Raw genomic sequence first — 16,447 nt, 5'->3', positions numbered from 1 at the left:
CAGCACACAGTGGAGCGGCTCTGTTCTGTGCTGCAGTGTGTGGAGGAAATGGACCACACCTCAGAGGGGAAAGAAACATCCCCAGTAAACAGCCTGAGCGCAGGACTCTTCAGGAAGTTTCTCTTCCATCTCTGGACTCTGGTCAGAATCTGGCCTATTATTAAACACTAAAACACTCCCTCCCTCTTTCTGCTTCCATCAGTGGACTAATTTTCTACATCTGTCTATGGCCCAGAGATGAGTTTCTTCTTTTCTTTTACTCTGTGATAAAGACTCTTCTCATGTTCTTCTTTAAAATCATTCCAATGTTTCCTCTGTACAGATGAGCCCACAGTGCATTGTCTTGTAAACACTGGGAACCGTCTTGCTTTGATCCATCATTTCCTCATCATCGTTGCGAGAGGCGGGGTACACCCAGGCCGCCAGCGTAACACATACAGAGACAACCATTCAAGCCAATGATCACCCCAGCCAGTTTGGGAAAACCTAATCAAGAAAACGGTGTGTGTTTCATCTGATTACCTGTCAGTGCCATCATATAACATTTGTGTATGTGTCACTGTTGTGTTTGTCTACCAGAACAGTCTGGATCAGAGAAGTTATCAGAGAAAGCAGCTGAGCAGACCTTCGTGACGGCTCGGATCACAGCCCCTCAGAGACGTCCTGTGTGTGCAGCACAGCATCAGAGAAACTCTCATTATCAATGTGCAGCTGCTTTATTCACTGTTTTTACTGGATTAAATCAGTGTGTCTGTTTGTTTTGAAGGGGAGGAGACTTCTGAGGAGAATTCAGCTCCTTCTCAAAAGGAATCCTAATCAGGAGAAGCTGAATGGAATGACGACATCAACTTCCCCCACACCCATAATCCCACTTTAAGGAAGTCACCGAACTCTTTTTTTTTATTATTGTTTTGATTGAGAGACAAAAATGACCCACTGACCTGCCAGTTTTACATGTTTCCAGTAACTGGTTTAGTCGCCTTAATACATATCTGGAGAAGAGAAATTGTATAATTCTCTTCATGTTGAGCACATAACTTAGATATTCACCTCTTATTAATCAGCTTTTATATTGCCAACAACACAGTTCATTTAGAAGGTATCTCCTGTGCTTGTGATACAACAAAAAGCTTGCTCAACCAAATGTTGTACACTAACAACATTTGGTTGAGCAAGGTTTTTGTGGTTTATGTGGTACCATTATAATCAATACAGAAATTATAACATGTAAAAGTGATTGTTATGAGAGAAAGACACTAAATAAAGACTGCAAGGTAACCTCCCTCCAATATATGACTTTATATCCCTTGAATATCCATTCAAACTTAATCTGATTGATTAACCAGATCAAAATTATAAATTACTTACTACTAGTTTTCTTTCTTACAGTTTTGCTAGTACGATTTCTTCTTCTTCTTCTTCTTCTTCTTCTTCTTCTTCTTCTTCTTCTTCTTCTTCTTCTTCTTCTACAGGTCTCTCTGAACACGCTCAGGAAATCAGTAGATGATTGTGCACTAGGAGATACACTGGACTTCAAATCTATTTAGGAGATTAGGTTGAAACTCCTACATGTTTTTTCATGCACAGGTCAATTGTGATGTTTGTGCAATTTTGCTTTTCTTTCAAAAAAGATCCCAAATCCCAGACAAATCTAGTGGTTTATTTGACTTCACTTTGTCTGTTTGTAGATTTCAATTACAATTCAAATCTGTGAAGGCTGTTTTCTCACAATGTGCTCGTATTTTCACACCACCAAACCTTCCAGTTTTATTCCTGTCTGTATTGTGAATGTTTTTACAGAAAGATTTTTCATTCATAATCTGAAATATAGAACATTGTATTTTATCATTAACATGATAAAAAAAATCTTCATTATTAGCACATTTTTAATTAGATAATGCCACATTCCATTTGTAACCATAATATTTCAGAAAACACAAATGACAAATGTATTATCCACCACAGTGCATTTTGTGCACACCAGGTGCTCACTAGTTATTGAGCTCCCTCTACTGTCAAAACTAGGTATGTGCCTTTACCAATTCCACTCTTGCTGTACTCACAGAACAATGCACCACCTTTAGTGGATTTCATTTCCCGTTGTGTCCCTGTGTAAATACAAGCCAGTTATTTTTAGTCTTATGAAACAGGAAAGCATCAGTGCATTTGAGTCTGACTAAAAACTTCAGTGTATAGCAACATGAAAGAGAAAGAACTGGACTCATTGGGCATTGGGGAAGCATGACGTCACACGCTGACTCCTAGTGCTGATCACATTAGCTGGTTCTCTCTCTCTCTCACACACACACACACACACACACACACACACACACACACACACACACACACACACACACACACACACACACACACACATGTTTGTACTTCAATCTTAGCAAGGACACTCATTGGCATAGTTCATTCCCTAGCCCCTTACCCTAACCCTAACCATCCAAGCTAAATGCCTAACCCTTAACCTAACCTAAACATAATTCTAACCCTAACCCTAAAACCAACTCTTAACCCCCAAACAATCCATTAAAGGGGGGTTGCAAAGTGAGGAGTGGCCAAAAGGTCCTCACTTTCCCAAAATGTCCTCACTCTGTAGGTTGTAGGCTCAAACTGGTCCTCACAAAGATAGCTGTACAAGAGCGCGCACACACACACACACACACACGCACACGCACACACACACACACACACACACACACACACACACACACACACACACACACACACACACACACACACAGAGAGAGAGTGTTTAGATTTACGCAGCAGCACCTGGGGTTGACACATTAGCTGTGTGTCAACAGTGGTGAATGGGGCGGGGACCAGGCTAGAGCCTGTACTCTCTTTGGGGCAGCACAGAAATCAGTGTCTTCCATTAGGTGCATGTGTGCTGTACAGAGATTAAATGATGATGTTCACTTACTTGATTGTGGGTTGTGGCATCAGAGCCATTAGTTGGCTGACTCCACTCACTCATCAACGGATGTACGGAGGTGGAGGAAAAGTCCAGGCATGTGGGCTGTGGTGTTGGCAGCATCTCAGCTGCTTTCTTTGGAAATAAAGGAAGTTAATAAATCTGACTTTTACTTTTGTAGTGAAACCTGGTTGTTTACTTATCTAGTTTTGTTTAACCACAGCGTCTTTAATTTAATTTTTTATTTAGTTTATTAGCGATTATTGATTAATTACTTCATTATCTTTTTTTTGTTCATGATTCACACTCTACTCAAGTCTCTACTGTCCCCATTCACATAACAACTGGTAATGACCACTATGCCAACACTGCATCAAACTAACAAACAAACCCAGGTCTCATTAATTCCCTGCAGTTATTCAGAAACATTGCCTGCACATATTTGACTCCCATGTACAAAGTTAAATCAGGACAGGGGTCAATAGAACCAGGTAGATTTAGGTTGGATTCTGGGTTTTCAATTCTATGGAGCTGGTTCACTTACTGGGGTAAATCACCATGGTAACTGATTGAACCACAAACCTGCTCCATTCTACAGCAACCTGACAGGGACAAAATACTTAACAGGTAAGTGACAAATAATAAAGAGCTGCAGATACTGTTACAGATGAGTGGAATCGTTTTGCTGCTCCAGACTTTTCATATGTACCCTCGTTTTAAAACAGAGCTACTAACAAATAGAGGGAGAGTTCATCACACTAAATGTATAACTTAAGTTAGGGTTCTGGTAATGTTGTAATTAACAATTGTGTATTTTCCCCATGAACACACCCATTGTGTAATAGCACTACAGAGTTAACTGGTTGACAACCAGCGTCATTTGACATGTACACACCAGGGATCCATCAACTCAAAGCTGTTGCTGTCTCATGTATTATACTTTATCAGATTCTGATCAAAAGTTCTGGGATCATCTTAATGTCACAGTACCTGGTGTGTATTGATCATTGAGCAAGCAAACCACGGACATTAGCTCAAAAACACAGCTTCTTCAGTGACAGCAACGGTAATTCTCTGGAAAAGATCAATATAGACTAAATTAAAAAGCCATGGCTTGTAGTAAGGAGTCCTGTCACTTGGGCTTCAGTGGGTCTGACTGTAGTGATCACTTGAGTTCACTAATGAAAACCAAACATGTCCTGCCGACACTCCTTCACATTAAAAGCAATGACAGGCTGATGTGCTGGACATCAGATCTCACTCCACACAGGTATACCCACCCATGTGAACAACCAACAGAAAAGATATGCCTCTTTTGGTCAAATAAAACCATTCATGAAATATATACAATTTTAGAGTTCTGTTCTGGGTTTTTTGTGCAACATTTGCTGTTTTATCAGCTAAATCAACGGTGACTATTGTGGTTCCTTTATTCTGTACACACAACTGGAAGAATATGTGGATAAGGTGAGGATGAGTTTAAATTAGCTTAAAGTGCTCTTGTAACAGTGGATCATCGAGGTAACAACCACCAAGGACCAGTTGTTATGTAAGGAGATCACATAAGTGACCCTGAGATAGATGGAAAAACACACTGCTAACCAGTCAGCTAGTTGTCGCCGTTTTTTTCCCTCCACTGTATTGTATTTGTATTTTCCATTCTATTTGTATTTGGCACTCATAATAAATAACAACTATTGACTGCTGTTTGCTGCGTAACATGGAATAAAACTTATATCAATTTCCTCATCTGTGAACATGACTTGACCCTGAGATAACTTTTGTTATATATTGTACATTTAAGTTGAAATACTGTTGTATAATAATTATTCTATTCAAACAATCTTCCATAACTTTACTATCGTTGCAGTGTTGTCATCTTACAAAAATCACATATTTATTTAAACTAGGCATTTGAGCATAATTTAAAGACATTTAACTGAACCTGTACGAGACAAACTTAAACTGAATAGCAGCTACTGGAACAGGACTTGAACTGTGAATTGGACAGTTTACAAGTCAAACACAACTGTATCACACCTGGGGCTCTGTCTGCTATTATTTTGTTTGCAGTTTGCAGCAGTCTCAGAGTTTGCACTTCTACTTAGCTGATATTTTATATTTTACAATTTATGTCTGTGATATGAGGGAACTTTTACATAGACTTCACAATCTCCAGAGAAGGATCATCTGGACCAACCACAAAGAGGTGTGACATATGTATTGGGCCTCAAAGGATGATTTAAATATTTAAATTGCCCTTGATAGATCAATCTTTCCCCACCACTGGCTTAGATAAGTTGTGGTTTTCCACTGTGGTTATTTTAGCAACAAGAAACAAAAAGCAGTTGGAGCTGCAGGCTTTTTATCAAGCTCTGCTATCTTGTTTCCACACTCTAATGGCTATGATATCACCCACCCTCCACCTGGCTTTAAGACAAGAGGAAGTTAGGATCAAAAATAAGCCTCTGCCTCTCCTCCTGGCAGGAACAGGATATGTGAACTGCGCTCACATTAGTAGGAAATCACAAAGGCATTTTTCTCACACACACTTTCCCACAGCACGGAGGGATGAGGTGATTCCCAATGAAGTCAAAACAGTGGCTGCAGAGGTGGACTGAGGCCCAGTCCCGTGTAATGTTTGTGTTTGTGTGTGTGAGGACAATAGCAAGTGGGGTGGGGTAGGAACAGGATATGAAGTGTGCGTTTTGAGTGGGGAGTGGGCTTGTGTTAACAATGTGTATAGTGTCTGCTCATCAGAGGGAAGCTCTCCAACCACTGTGAATCCAAAAAGCGTTCCTGAAGTCATTGTGGGTCAAAGGTCAGTGTGTGGGTGTCAAAGCACCCAGCCGACCATCTCCTCCCTGCAGGCAGGTCCAAAAGAAAGAGAGGATCTCAATGTGGCTGAGGTCAAAGGTCAGTTTTGTACTGTTTCAGGAGCCAAAGAAGGGCTGGACCTGGAATTAAAAATGGACTTGAGAGGCAGCCAAGTTTCCACATTCTGTGGCTGGATGTTAACAGAGGGTGTTTTCAGTAAAACAGAGCAGATGTCAAGGCTAAAGAACAACTGTTTAGTTCCATAACCTGCAAAAACATCACAACAACAGCTGCTGGGAGCTGCCATATGAATGTGCAGTTTGGAGAAGGTGTTCAGTAGTGCTAAGTCACACAGCTTTTGACACTGAATTTAAGACGCTGTCCACAGTTGTTTATGTAGAAATAATGTGCTTTGTGCCTATAGGCTTTCCACATAAATTACATTTGATCTTATTTTCTCAAAGAACATTCCCACACCCATGTGAATGTAACTATATAATTTTTGCAAAGAATTCCATGTTCTCAACACCGAGGATTTGAAACAATTAATGGATGATGCATCTCCACTTTCTCCCACTGTACAAAAACAAAGGCAGATATCATTGATGAAGGTGTTGCCATCTTGCACTGGTCATGCCATTTCACAGTAGGGATTTGGGCATGGGGCAAAACTGACCAGTGTAACCCCCCCCCCATGCACTATAGCTGAGTGTCCTGTGTAGGTTTTAGTGGCATCTAGGTTGAAGATTGTAACCTACATTTACCTTCAGGTGATTTACAAACATGAAAGGTCCTGTCCTAGAGTTCTACAGCCAGTGTGCTGTTTGTCCATTCTAGGCTACTGTAGAAACATGGTCAGTCTGTGAAGAGGACCTGGTCCTCATCTATAAAGAGTTTATTGTGAGGTAATGAAAACACAAGGATTTTTGTTTTTTATCAACTTATACACTAACTAAAAAATCACTGTGAAGACAATATTACGTTTCTGCAGATAGAATCACACACTAGTAAGCCAGTTTAAACTGGCTTTTGTAAATATTTAATCAGTTCATAGTAACCTTTGTCCAAATGGGAACTTTTTCAGTTACAAAACAAACATTTTTCAAACATAAAAAAATTCATCAGCACAGGGACATCTCCTACTGACATTAAGAGGGTTTCAGTCTGCTCCATTAACAGTCGACCTGAGGCCCCAGGTGTCACTCTCGCTCACCACAGTGGTGTTATCATGTGTTTCGATGACGCACACATGCTGCTTCTTCACTGATAACATTCTGGACAAGATGTCATGGTCAGAGGAAAAGGAAAGAGAGGGAGCGATAAAAACAAGTTAAAGGTCCTTCACAGACACAGCTAAATGCTGCAAAATATGTGACATGTTCGGCCATAAGGAGCTAGGTCAGTCAAAATAACCAGCTCATTGTTGATGTTCACTTACAGTGAATATGTGGGTATATGAGTGTGTTTTGATGTTTGATTTGCTTAATACTTGACTATAAAGATCATTTGAACATTTGAGATATTTCTTTGTCTCATTCTAAATATACACTTGTATGTGCTGTGATCAGTGTTCTCATAGGGAGTCAGATAGGGACCTTGTAAACTCAGTTTTCACACAGGCTATTGTTGGTCAGTCTCAAATGTTTGTATTGTTTAATCTGGGTAATTTTCCTCCCAGATCAACACAGTGACCAAATGCATAACTATTACTACAGTGATATGTAATATTAACATACAGATTTTAAACGTAGCAGGCTGCTGGTTGTGTGAACAGGGTGGCCTGGTATGGAGTCAAATTCACAGCATCAACTGTTGTTTCAGTCCCCCCTGACTGCAAATGCCACACAGACAATTTTTTTTTTCTTATTTGGAGACGTCTGTCTAGTTTGTCCATTTTTAAGCTCTCAATGTTGAGCACCTCTCCACATAAAAAATACACAGACGCCTCCCCTCTGAATTTCAACTAATAGTAACTTGTCTTTGGATTTTCATTTTGACATCATGCGATGGGGAGTGAGGGAATTTACAGAAGTCACACTTGAGATCCCGAGAGCACGATCAAATTTTCAAGTCCAGGTTCACAAGCAAACTTCTCACTGAGTGGTGAGAATATTTTTCAGCAGCCTGTTAAGAGGTCCATGGTTACAGCCCCCCCGCCCTTCTCTCTCTCCAAACACAGTCCATGTTTCTATCACACTCAACATAACAAGGGTATCATCCCAGCTGACCAGCTTACTCCTGAAGAACTCACCAGTATTCACAATATTAATATTGTAGTGATAGCAGTGTGTTCTTAGCTACATGTCAAAGTGTCCTCGGACTTAACACTTGGTGTTGTTGTGAGAGACTCAGACTTACATGACCTCAGTATGTCTCCGATCTTGGTAATAGCTGTGGTACATTGTAGATTACAGGTGTAAATGCAATGAACTGTGATACATACCATGAATCATCTTAATTCTAAATTCAGGATAATGAATAAATATGGTGTCATACAAATAAGCTTTTGAGTAATGGTTTCTCTGTTTGGGGTCACAGATCCTTTACTGGTTTTATTGTTATTATTGATTAGAACATTTGCAAATATGATGAGACAACAGCAGTGTCACATGACATCCTGTCTTTTAAAGTGTTTGTAACTATACCCGAGCCAGAGAAATAGCCCTGTCATTTAATCAGCCAAACATAAATAATTCACCCAGGATCAGTTTACTCTTATCAGGTTACTAGTGCACCTGAAAACCTAATGAGTTAACCTTCCCCGAAACAGAGACAAGCACTCTCATTGTGTGCTGCCAAACATTCAAAATAAATTCTCCTGAACTTTGGTAAAATATATCCCAGAGCAGGTGAGCGTGTCTGTGTGTGTGAAGCACAACACTCCGGCCTCCACTCGGCCACCAGCAGCTTGGGTGTCGTCAACACCGTGGGGATGGGAGGTCCCCTGGGGAAAAGGATAGGCAAGTGTTTCCCTCTTGCAGCAGGAAATGGGCGAAACCTTGCCTGGAATTACGACTCCAGCAATATGTCGAGAGAAGGAAGCCACTCCTGATAGCACAGGCTATAGGTTTCCTGTTGTGGGCCAACAGTTTGGCTGGCAGTTCTAGGCTGGAAAGGAAGACTTAGAATCACTGGGAGCCTGTAAACTGTGTGCCACAAAAGGCTCATGCACTGAATTTACAAGTTACAGATGTAGTAGTTATTGTAATACAGTAACTGCATGCCGTTTGGGTCTGTTTAAGCTTTGTGACTCAACAGAACATTATTGTTTTGAGTAAATTATAATTTTAAGGTTTTTAGCAGTTTCATCTTAGTTCGATTAATATTCACATGTATATTTTTAACTAACTGGAAGAATCTTCTATTTGCACAACAGTAGTAAGACTAATGAAGAGAGGCTGACAGTTTAGCAGCGACTTTAACATTTCATTAGCTCTTATCAAATATTATTATGGTAGTTGAAGTGGACAGACCAGATCAGAGTGATCTTTAGCTTGTTATGTCAATTTTGAAACAATACTTTAAAAAAATCTTCCCTCACAGTATAATTACCAGCTTTTCCAGAGGCTGTTAATCAAGCAGACAGGGAGACAGATGCAGTTTCAGTGGAAACAGTTGAGTGAATATATCTTGATTATCATCTCTTTATTATTACATGATTATTTCTTATTTATGTTGGTATTGTTCAGGTCATACATACATATCTCAATCACTTTTTTACTAAGTAGTCCACTGTTTTTACTCCATTTCATCTAAGTTTCCAAATTCTGAGTGTGGTAATGATAGTGTCTTCATGTACACTGCTTTATGTCATTGTCTAATTTGTGACTATTATTCCCATTTGTTCCATTTATTCCTTACTTCATGTGTATCTGTGTGTATTTTTCATCTTCATTTGTGAGTGATCTGCTGTAAAAACCTCCATTGATCTCTCCTGTCAATTAGGAAATCTATCAGACGTGGCCATTAATAAAAAGGATTAAATAAATAAGTGAATGGTAAATAATGCTTTGATCTCTTACCCCTGAGTTGCATTGAAGGGCAGCTTCATTTTGAGTTGACATTCCCACTGGAAGCCGAGACTTTTGTTTAGTTAGTTTATCAGTGTGAGGCTGCATGTGTGCAAAAGTCATTTTCTCAGGATGCCAAACATGGCAAACACCCACCACAGTCATATCAGAGTTACCTGAACTGCGTTATAAGAGAATCAAGCTCAGACCCAACCTCCCATCCTACAGCAGGGACATCCTGGTGTGATTCATTTCATTTAAACAGAATTTGGGCTGTGAGAGATTGCCAGAACCCAGATCTTATGAGGGTTTTACTCCAGAAGAAAGAGTCTGGCCTGGACTGAACGGGACAGAGAACACAGGAAGCTGCTTTATGTGCAGGGATGTGCGAGGGCACAACTAATGTTGCAACCAGTTCATGGAGGTAGCAACAGGAAAATTAGGCTGTGCACTGACAATATACTAATACATCCACTGATTGGCTGGATGAGAGAGATAACCTTCATATCATCCTAGTTCATATTAGATACATTTCACTCATCCATTCTTCCTCATAGACATGGGGTCAAAGGTCAAAGGTTTTCCATACTGCTCCTGTGGTGTCATCCAAGGGTTCGCAAGCCCCGGCATTCATATTGTACTCGAAATAAGATGATTTACACCGTGTGTTTAGCCTAAATATACTCCACAATTGTGTGGCTACGTCCGCTAGCTTAGACTTTGACTTAAAACACAGTGTAAATTATCTCGTTTCGAATGGAATTTGAAAGTCGGAGCTTGTAGACACTTGGATGACACCACACGAGCAGTAAGGAGGTATGTTGTGTTTTTTCTGTTGTTTTCTTACTTCTGCAGAAGCGGTCACAATAGACTTGAATTATATTGAATTTGGCTGCAACACTGTTTACCCCTGAGACTCCAGAAGTGTTTCATGGACTCAAACACTTCACCCGCCCCTCCATCGACATAGTGGTGAGAAGATAATGAGTGAATTTTTATTTTTTAGTGAACTATCCCTTTAAGCTGCATCTCCTGACACTGATAGTGGACAAAGTAAATGTTTAATACTGCCGTGAACATTACTGAGAGAAACCAGTTACACAGAACATGTAGTGTGGCACTTTATGGACGCACTTCTTGAGGTTAGATAATTAACTTCCTTTATCTTAAGTGAATAAAAGTATTTAGACATTTTGATATAATTTATGCAACTGAATTGTACTTACATTTTACAAGTTCATTTAAAAACAATGTAAACAGAATTTTTAATTAAATTCATCTCAAATAAACAAAATATTAGTTATTTAATTCAGTTGGTTTAACATTTTGAAAATGTATAAAGCGTCTTTGAGACAATTATGTAACTTAAGTTCGCTTAACTCAGATTTTTTTAAAAGGGGAGGAACTTAGTTGGGTCCGCTTCAAATGATCTGAAGTGAAGTAATACTAAACGCACTACTCCACTTTAAATTTAACAGTCTTGTGTTTATGGTGCAAACGATGAAAAACATGGTAATCAATATTAGTTTACAATGCAGAATAGAAAATCTTCTTATCTTACTTTAATTCACCACAACCCGTTGCTATTATTTTGAGCATTAACATTCGTTTCTAAGAGTGTAGTTTATTTATTTGTCTAAGTTTTAAGATATGTCTCCAAGATACCAGCCTTGATACTAACACAAGAGTGGTTGATCAAAGGTTTAAGAGCTGAAAGATAACATTTTGGTAATACAAAAAATATCTTTCTGACATTAGGAAGTTAAAAACACCACCTGATGAGGCGCCCTGTAAGAAAAGTTTATAAGTTGTAACTAAACATTTTAATTGTGTTAACTCATTATTTAAAATGCCATAAATGAAAATGGTGGGGTTTGAAATCAAATCCCATCCACACTGCACTTAAAGGTGGTCATAAATAAATGGTCATTTTTTTATTAACAGCTTCCAAATCATCTACAAAGAATAATTTTAATAACAAAATAAAAAGGTGTTACATCTCATAAATCCATTTATATTGGGTGTCTTATTAGAAAGTACTTATATTAGTTAATTTACCTCCATTATATTTAAGTAGAAGCAGAAATGTCAGACAAGTATTCTGGTGTTACTTGGGTGAATTGAACCTTTAAATCTATTTGGCCTTTCAAAGCATGTTACCCAACAACAATATATCAGAAACAACATTTTAATAGTTGAAATAAATACTCCATTACATGCATGATCAAAACACTTTAAAATACTATGCGCATCTGGTAAATAGTGTAAAACCTATGGCACACACTCACAGCAGCTTTTTACCAATTAAGAATTCACACATGTTGAAAAAAATATCCTTTGAGACACTCAGATGATCACTCTTTCCAATCTCACAAAGCACATGTAATTGAGCAGGTCAGCCAACCATAGGTTCACACAGCAAGGCTACATCCATCATCAAGGCTGGTGTTTTCACCGGAGCTGAAAACTGAGGTAAACTTTTCAGGTTTAGAAGGCGGCTGTCTGCTGATGACAGCGGTCAAGTGGTCCATTTCTAACACGGTTTGAGTCACATCCAGCGCGACACAAAACCATGCAGCGGAAGTTTTTGTGCTCCTTTGATTTCGACAGACTTTCACCAACATGGACAGAGCCACAGCCTTCTTCTGATGTTACTCTGACTCTAAACCTGATGAACAGGGATAACCCAAGTGAGTCTCTTTGGTACGTCAGTATAGGACAGAGGCGAATGGAGATCATGTTGCCTCTTCCTAAGCTAATTCACAGAATGAGAGTTGACTGGCGGCAGAGTCCTTGGAGAGGAGCGTTCTCTGAGTGCCTGAGTGAGCAGAGTGCAGCCATCTGACACGGCGCACGCCGAGTTACGCAGACGCTCCCGGTAGTCTGCCATTTTGGAGCTGCTCTCTGGATGCTGGGCAACGTCCCTAAGGCCCTGAGTGAGGAGGACACAGGCTGAAACCACACTCATGGCCCCCCCTAAAACTGCGGTCTGTACCCCCTTCCCTTCAGTGGAGATACTTGCAGCTCTTCCCAGGAACTGAGGCTCTGTGGCGAACCCAACCAGGGCGCTGACAGCCTGGACCAGGGCGGCACTAAAAAGGACACAGCGGTTCCTGGTCAGCTCACTGGGCTGGGTTTTCACCTCCTTGACACACGCCAGGAAGGCCGTGCCGCTCGTGCTCATGCTCTTGACGCTCAACTTGAATTGCTCTTTCGCAAAGCGGTCCCTAGACCTCTCGCTGGCCAGCGACGAGATATCTGTCAGAGTCTTGAGGTTGGTGGAGATGTTTTGAGAGAGCTCGAGGAGGAGTTGGGGGGTGAGGTCTGGCAGGGGTGTGATTCGGAGGATGCCGCAACTCTGCTCCACCTCGTGTCGGCAGCGGGTCACTTTGTATCTGTCCACCAGACCCGACATGCAGGGCTGAGAGCCAGGGGTCTCCACGGCTGCAAGGTAAGCGGCATGGGCTGAGTACTCAGTCAGAGACACCACAAGGTCTGCCATCTCCAAGAGGCGGTCCCCCACCTCGGTGAAGCGGCCCATGTTGAGCTGGCTCTGGATGTCGTGGGTGAGAATGGAGAGTTCTTTAGTCCTGGCGATGACCGTGTCACGGCACTGGTCAAAGGTGTCAGCCACCGCTACACCTTCGTGGGTCATTACTGGCCGAGTTTCACTAGCCAGCAGGAGGAGGTCAGCCACCAGCTGCATCTTGCCCTTACATGTGTCGCATATGGAGGAGAGACGCTTCCTCTGCTGCAAACTGCCACTGGGTGTGCTGGTTGATCCGTCGCTAGCCGATTTGCCAGAACCACCACTAGCCATAATAAGGAGGGTTGTGTGTGTGTGGAGGGGTGGGGGTGAGGGTCAAACTGCTCTTCTGGAGGGGTTCAATTATTTAGTTTTCTTCTGCGGCACACTGCATTGTACTTTTTAAGACATTTCCAAGATAAGCGTCACCTCACTGCCTTTTACAAATTCCTTAAAATAAAAACTGGCCAAACAATCTTCCTTAAATTCCTTCAGAGTAAAATTAATTGAATATTATATGTTGATACACAGGACATGTATTCTCAATGTAAACATGTGGAACAAGCTAAACTTAATTACGGTTTGAATAACACCCTCACCGTTAACTAATGCTTCTCTAAAGTATATTATAACAAAAGTCAAGACTATGATCTGGCATATTCTGTTATCTGCCTTGGTTATTAGTAATGTTACCATGTAACACAGCTGACCAACAATCCCCACAACTTCTGAGTAATCAGTGTTGGGTGTTATATGATCTTATCTAAATGAATTTAATTGAATTTAAATGCCCTGAACAACACAATTCATTATTATTAAAAAAGTCAATCTCCTCACTGTAGTTCCAGGTTTTTGTGGAACAGATTCACAGGTTTTTGTTAATGAAAAAAATAAACTCACACACAAGCTGCAGTGCCACCAGGGAGCCTTCAACAAGGCAAAGTGCAGATTGAGAATAAGGCTGTGAAAACAATGTCAGAAGCTCCTTACTTTTTCAAACACATTCCTAACTGGAACTACATCTGCTCTGCTTTTCCTTCTATGACTGCAGGCAGGAAAACATCACCTCAACTCGAACTAGGTTCTTTGAGGTCTTTCTTTAATCAACAGGATCTCATTTAGTGTCCACAAACAACCTGACACAACACCGACACCTCGTCCGACTTGTTCCCGCTGACTTTGACCGGCCTGTCGTACTCATGCTGGTTCCAGACGGGGCAACACCCGGGCGGCTCTTCTGGGTAGCGGGAAGACTTGCGTTTCCCTCCCGCACCATCATTTCACGAGTCCCTCCCCGAGTAAAATCCACCGACAGGGCGACAGTCCAAACACACGAAGCCCTCAATCCGCTTTCAACCTCTTCTTTTTCGGACAGAGCCCCGGGTTACAAGCTAGCAGTTGCTCCGGTCGCCTCGGTTCCATATGCATCGTCCGTCTGTCCGCCCTCCTCCTCCTCCGCGTCTTAACTCGGGACCGGAGAGTGTGTGGCCCCGCATGTCCTCTGTGGGGAGTCGCTCCTCACATCCATACCAGTCGGTGGCCTTCGGGCATTCAACCCACTCGCTGTAGCTGGTCCCACGGTCACGGAACCGGACAGGCAGCGGGGAGAAGTGGCCGTTATTCCCGGGGATTCAAAGCGGGGCTGCGCGCTCCCGCTGCTGCGCTATGAGGAAGCGGGGAGGGTGTGGTCGCGCTGAGCGGCGGCTGGACTCAGCAAAGTTGTAGCAACGGAGCAACACAAGGCGTCGTTCACTCCGCAAATAACGCGGCACCGCGTGCGTTAGCCAGCCGCTGCCTCACTGACGACGCCGCGGGATGAGAGTCCACTTCCACCGCAGTCAGGGAGGTTTTATACGGCTGCTTTCAGGACTGACTGCTGCCGTCAGACATCCCTGCTGCGTCAAGACAGCCGCTAGCCTCGCTAGCTACATCCACACCGGAAGCTATGGTCTTCAAAATAAAAGCTGGGGTATTGTTTCCCAAGAGCGCAGGTCCTATTTAACCCTGTTTTCTCCCTCCTGGGATTTTTTGGGGTTTCAGGAGCACAGTTTTTATTCTACATTTAAACCAGTATTTATGTTAATATTATGGAGTCAACATCGCATAGGTTTACTCCAGTATGTACTGTTCTCCTTTAGGGCCGGGCAATAAAATAATACCAGTAATTATCGCAATGTAAAAGTCCAATATATATCAATATAATGATTATACATTGAGGTATAACACATAATCTAATGTAATTTCGATTTGTAGGCTTTTTATCAAGTGAGAATTTCATTCTCTCTGCATACAGAATGGTTTAAAACCACAACCTTACTTCAGAAGCAAATCATGTCAGTCCTTGAACTTAAAAGAAATAATAATGTGACTTTCATCATGATAATTATAAACATTGACTGATCTGATTTTTTTATCTTTATTTTTTATTTCATATTGCCCAGCCCTATTCTCCCTCTATATACTGATTCAGAATTCCCCCAACACGTTTTTTTCCATGTCATGATGGGAAATACATTTTAACATCACCTACTATGCAATTTAACATGTAACATTGACTAAGTCTTCTAACAAATCCAAATTTGAGTTAGAAAAAATTAGACTTTACTTTTGGCATGTGGTACAAATTTTACAGAGGCTATATTGGGACATGATAATAGTAATAATACTCTCCTTGGCTATGGCCTTGCTTACAGTTAGATAGTATTACGTATGTTAGTCTGTAAAAAGAATCTCTAAAAATATACTCAAGCTAATGTTGCAATTGGTGAATAAAGTACTCCGTTAAAACTCCTGTATTTAAAAGGTAAATGGTAAGTCAAAATACTAACCTACGGAAATATAAGTAAGATAAGTATGAACTAATAAATGTACTATTTAATACTACCACTATACCGCAGGGTGGCTTATACACTGTTGGGAAGTTTATTTTATTGCAAAAAAAACCCAATTCTATAGGATGATTATATATTTAGTTTGTAGCTAGCTAAATAACAACAGGGGGGAAATACAGTCAAATGTAAAATGAAATTAATGTTTTTGTATTTGGTGTATTTTGTAGCTGCCCAGGACTGCAGATAGAAATGAGCTGATAGCTAAATGTGGCATAAATCATCTCTTGCCATTTTGAGATTTATGATTTTGTGCATTGTCCTTGTTTATTAAAATGAA

At 40.9% G+C, this 16,447-nt stretch overlaps 1 protein-coding gene across 1 annotated transcript; it reads right to left on the bottom strand.

Moving 5' to 3' along the window:
* Positions 1-11,672: 11,672 nt before the first annotated feature.
* Positions 11,673-15,213, bottom strand: tlnrd1 (talin rod domain containing 1). The gene has a single exon (XM_034581687.1). It carries the CDS (start codon positions 13,571-13,573, stop codon positions 12,509-12,511), a length of 1,065 nt encoding a protein of 354 aa, XP_034437578.1. The 5' UTR covers positions 13,574-15,213; the 3' UTR covers positions 11,673-12,508.
* Positions 15,214-16,447: the final 1,234 nt, after the last annotated feature.

Source organism: Hippoglossus hippoglossus, chromosome 3 (assembly GCF_009819705.1).
Source record: "Hippoglossus hippoglossus isolate fHipHip1 chromosome 3, fHipHip1.pri, whole genome shotgun sequence".
Lineage (NCBI taxonomy): Eukaryota > Metazoa > Chordata > Actinopteri > Pleuronectiformes > Pleuronectidae > Hippoglossus > Hippoglossus hippoglossus.
The sequence above is the reverse complement of the archived record's forward strand: the minus strand, read 5'-3'. Positions and strand labels throughout refer to the sequence as shown.